General features: G+C 36.5%; 1 protein-coding gene across 1 annotated transcript; it reads left to right on the top strand.

The window, feature by feature from the left end:
• The first annotated feature begins 1,514 nt into the window (after positions 1-1,514).
• LOC113298851 (probable transcription factor At1g11510) lies at positions 1,515-3,009 on the top strand. Its single transcript, XM_026547711.1, has one exon. It carries the CDS (start codon positions 1,680-1,682, stop codon positions 2,853-2,855), a length of 1,176 nt encoding a protein of 391 aa, XP_026403496.1. The 5' UTR covers positions 1,515-1,679; the 3' UTR covers positions 2,856-3,009.
• The last annotated feature ends 1,007 nt before the right edge of the window (positions 3,010-4,016 follow it).

The raw sequence follows: 4,016 nt of genomic DNA, 5'->3' as shown, positions 1-4,016 counted from the left end.
TCTCGGCGGCACACCCAAAATTTACCATTTCCAGCAGAATCAGTTTTTACCCCAAAGCAGTAGTCAATTGAGATTTCAAATGACTTCCGGAGAGTTTCCAAATCTATTGTTAGTCCATAGAGATTTTTGGAGAGTCCATCAGTGTCTCTTGTTATTGGTTAGAGATTTGTTTCAAGTCATATAAATTCTCTGAAACTCCATGTTATTGGAGTAATATTTCATAAGAGTCACTCCAACACCCTGTTATTCAAAGGAGAATTGGAAGTCATTGATCTGTTGTTTTCAGAGATTTGGAGAGACCTTTTTAGGAAAATAGCCATGGTAGAAATCTCTCCCAAAGAGTTGATATTTTGGGGACTTGGAAATTTTGGGAATATTTGTTTTTGTGAGTAAACCAATTTTTTTTTTGAGCCGATAGCAAGGAACGGGCCATTTGTGCAGTAAACCAGTGGCCAGATAGCATAGCAAATAAAATGTAAGATTAATGGAATAAAACCAATAAAAACTTAGGTATATAACAACATTATAAAGGAAATTGGTAGAAGTTTTGAACTTTTGATAAGATATTTTACATTTTTTTGTCTCTATAAATCAGAGAGATTCTTTACAAATCTCATTTTTCTCTCTACAAGTCACAATAAGGTATTTGAACTCTACTCCTACTAAAGTTATCCAAAAGAGAATCGTCCAAAATAAAGGAAATCTAGTCAGGAATAACTGGTCCGACATAAACACATATTGAATAATCTTTATTGATGCATCCTTTAGGAAAAAAGATTCTTCAATGGGTTACACCTTTTTTCTATACTTAGTGAATCATGAGAATTTCATGCATATATCAGCGGGATCGGAGTGGGTTACTTCAGCTTTTCATGCGGAAACAAAAGCCTTGTTAAAAGCAGCTACTTGGTTAAAAGAGAACATCCTGTCAAGTGTATCTTTTGTTAGTGGTAAATTCGAAACTCCCCTGGACAACGGAAAATTCTGTCGAGGAAGCCAAGACAATATTGAGAGAATTGCCCAAGCTCAAGTGAAGTACATAATAGAAAACATAACACTGCAGCGGACTTCACTGCCAAGGAAGCGAGCATAAAAAATCTACAATATATGTCTTCAGAGTTGCAGCAAAAAGTTAAAAAATCTAGCATATACTCCAATATATTCAATAAAAATGAAACTGTAAACATATTGTACCATATTTGCTAGTTTTTAATATATAAGCTTTTCATAAAAACAAAAAAGAATCACAAAAACTCTCCGGGGATCACACAAATAAAAAATATATCAAAATCTGTCGAAATCTCATTTAACTGCAAAATGTAAAATACCCCCAAGTAAACCATAGGATGCATAATTTTAGTTCTTGGAAACCGTTCCACATGATCTCGGCTATGGTATAGGCAAAACCTTACCCAACCATTGGCAGCCCTACGCGTGATCCATCAAATTTGGATTATTTTTGCTTATTCGCATAGTATTAGCCCTAAAACATCAATATTCTCTCGACTTATTTTCGGTTTTTTCTCGAGACAGACTTTGAACCCCTATAAAACCTCTCGTTCTTCTCCCTCTCGATTTATATTCGGCTTTTTCTCGAGAGAGATTTTGAACCCTATAAAACCTCTCGTTCTTCTCTCGGATTCTCGATTTCCTTAAACCTTGAACCCTAATTTCTTACAATGACTCTAAAGAATCCGCCTTCTGTTTCATATTCTTCTGCCTCTGAAGAAGAAAGAGAGGTCGAAGAGGAAGTAGTTAACAACAAAGAAGAAGAAAGTGACGATAGCGGAGAAGAAGAAGAAGGCGGAGATGATGATGAAGAAACTGAGAAATCAAGATTCTATGTTGTTCCAAACTCTAAATCCAAATCTAAAGATGCTGAAGAAGAAGAAGACTCTGACGATGATTCGGAATCTGATGAACAAATCCCAATTGAAAAGGAAGAGGAAGTCAAGAAACCCAAACACACTTCCATTCCTGCCAAACGTCCTGCTGCTACTCCTGCTGCCAAACCACGGGTTGAAGCAGAGAAATCCGCAAAACGGAGGAAGAAGAACAATGATGCGAATGGTGGAGAAGAGTCTGAGAAGAAATCAGCGAGAGTGTGGACTGAAGAAGGTGAGATTGTTCTTCTGCAAGGAATGGTTGATTATATCAAGAAAGGTAAAAGCCCTAATACTGATTCGAATGGTTTTTATGAGTTTATTAAGGGCTCTATTGATTCTGATGTTAGTAAGGAGCAATTGTCTAGTAAAATTAGACATGCCAAAGTGAGATATAGGCAGAATGAGGCCAAAGAGATGAGTGGGGAAGTGTTGACATTTTCCAAATCCCATTTTGAGAATTGTTATGAGTTGTCAAAGATGATATGGGGTGCTGATAAGAAACAAGAAAATGATGGTAGAAAGAAAAAAGGAAAAGATGGTGAAGGTGAAACAATTGAGGTGGATGGTGCTACAAACGGTAAGAGTAAGAGTAAGAGTAGGAAGAAAAAAGCTAGTAATGATGCAGGTGTTTCGGAGAAACATGAAGAAGGTGTTAAGGTAGATGATGTTGCTGATCAATTGAAAGCAACAGTTGAAAAAGAAGAAGAAGAAGAAGAAGAAGAAGAAGAGGGTTTTGGATTGAATGAGTTGATTCTGTCTAAGGAACAAATTATTAGGCCACCTCCCGGTTTGGAAAGTTTTTTAAATAGGAGAGCTTTTCGATTGATTGATCCTACAAAGGGGAAGACACTTGAAAAGAAATGGAAGGACTTACAGGTTGCAGAGACGGAGTTGTTCTTGAAAAGGATTGATTTGGTTCGTGAATACTCATCGTTGGCTTTGGAGGCACTGAAGTCACCAACTTCTTAAGGTTTCTTCTTTTGACTCACTCGATTGTAATCTGGTTTTTGTCTTCTTAATAGCATAGGTGGGGGAGGTTCAGTGTTGAATGTTATGTCTATTGAGAAGTTTCGGGGTTTTAGTTTTATGTTGCTATATGAGTATGGTTCATAATTTTTTTCCACTTAATATCTGCATCTGTTCGTGGTTATACATCTACACATTTTATTTCTCTTGGCATATAGACCAAACTTACGGTAGAAATTCTGTTTTGTTTTGTCGTATCTCCCTTAGCCAGTTTGTGCGTTGGAGGAACTGAAGTCACCAACTTCTTAAGGGTTTTTTTTTTGACTCACTCGATCATAAGCTGGTTTTTGTCTTCTTAATAGTATAGGAGGGGGAGGTTCAGTGTTGAATGTTATGTGGATTATGTCTATTGAGAAGATTTGGGGTTTTAGTTTTATGTTGCTATAGGAGTATGGTTTATAATTTTCTGCCACTGCATATGTTCATGGTTAGTTGATCATTATACATTTTATTTTTCTTATGATATTGACCAAACTTCCGGTGGAGATTCTGTTTTGTTGTCTTATCTCTGTTAGCCAGTTTGTTGCATTTCTTACACAGACATAAGACTATTGTCCTGTAATTTCCGGAAGTAGAGATTTAGTGCATTACGAGGTATAGATAAAGAGAAACGATAAATATAGGAACTAGATTCATATTTCCAACAATCGCACATGTACCAATTACTGAAATATAGGAATATCAAATTCTCATAGCTACTAGTCATGTATTGGATATCTACACAAATAACTTGGCCAGTGATGTAAGAAGCAGCTGGGAGGCATACGATGCACCCAGAGATGAAACTTCACTTGGTTCTCCAATGCACCAGATTGGGGTTTGTGAGATGATGCTTGCTAGGTGCTCATTGTCTTTCAGCATCTGCGCTGGAAACAATCTTAGAGAGATGTTGCTGTCCATAAACATATTAGTTATATATAGATCGGGTGTGCTTTACAGTGACGTACCTTGATGTTCATAGGGAAGCATCAAAGGAAGTAATTGGTTTTATTTCTAATAAGCTTTTATTAGTATATCGGTAGGTTTTTAGACAATGCCCAGCTTTTGGGAGGTAGAAAAACTTAACAGGTCAAGTTCAAAAACTTTACACCTTATAAAAAACTT

This window comes from Papaver somniferum, chromosome 7, assembly GCF_003573695.1.
Source record: "Papaver somniferum cultivar HN1 chromosome 7, ASM357369v1, whole genome shotgun sequence".
In the NCBI taxonomy this organism is placed as follows: domain Eukaryota; kingdom Viridiplantae; phylum Streptophyta; class Magnoliopsida; order Ranunculales; family Papaveraceae; genus Papaver; species Papaver somniferum.
This window is presented reverse-complemented; position numbering and strand designations above follow the sequence as displayed.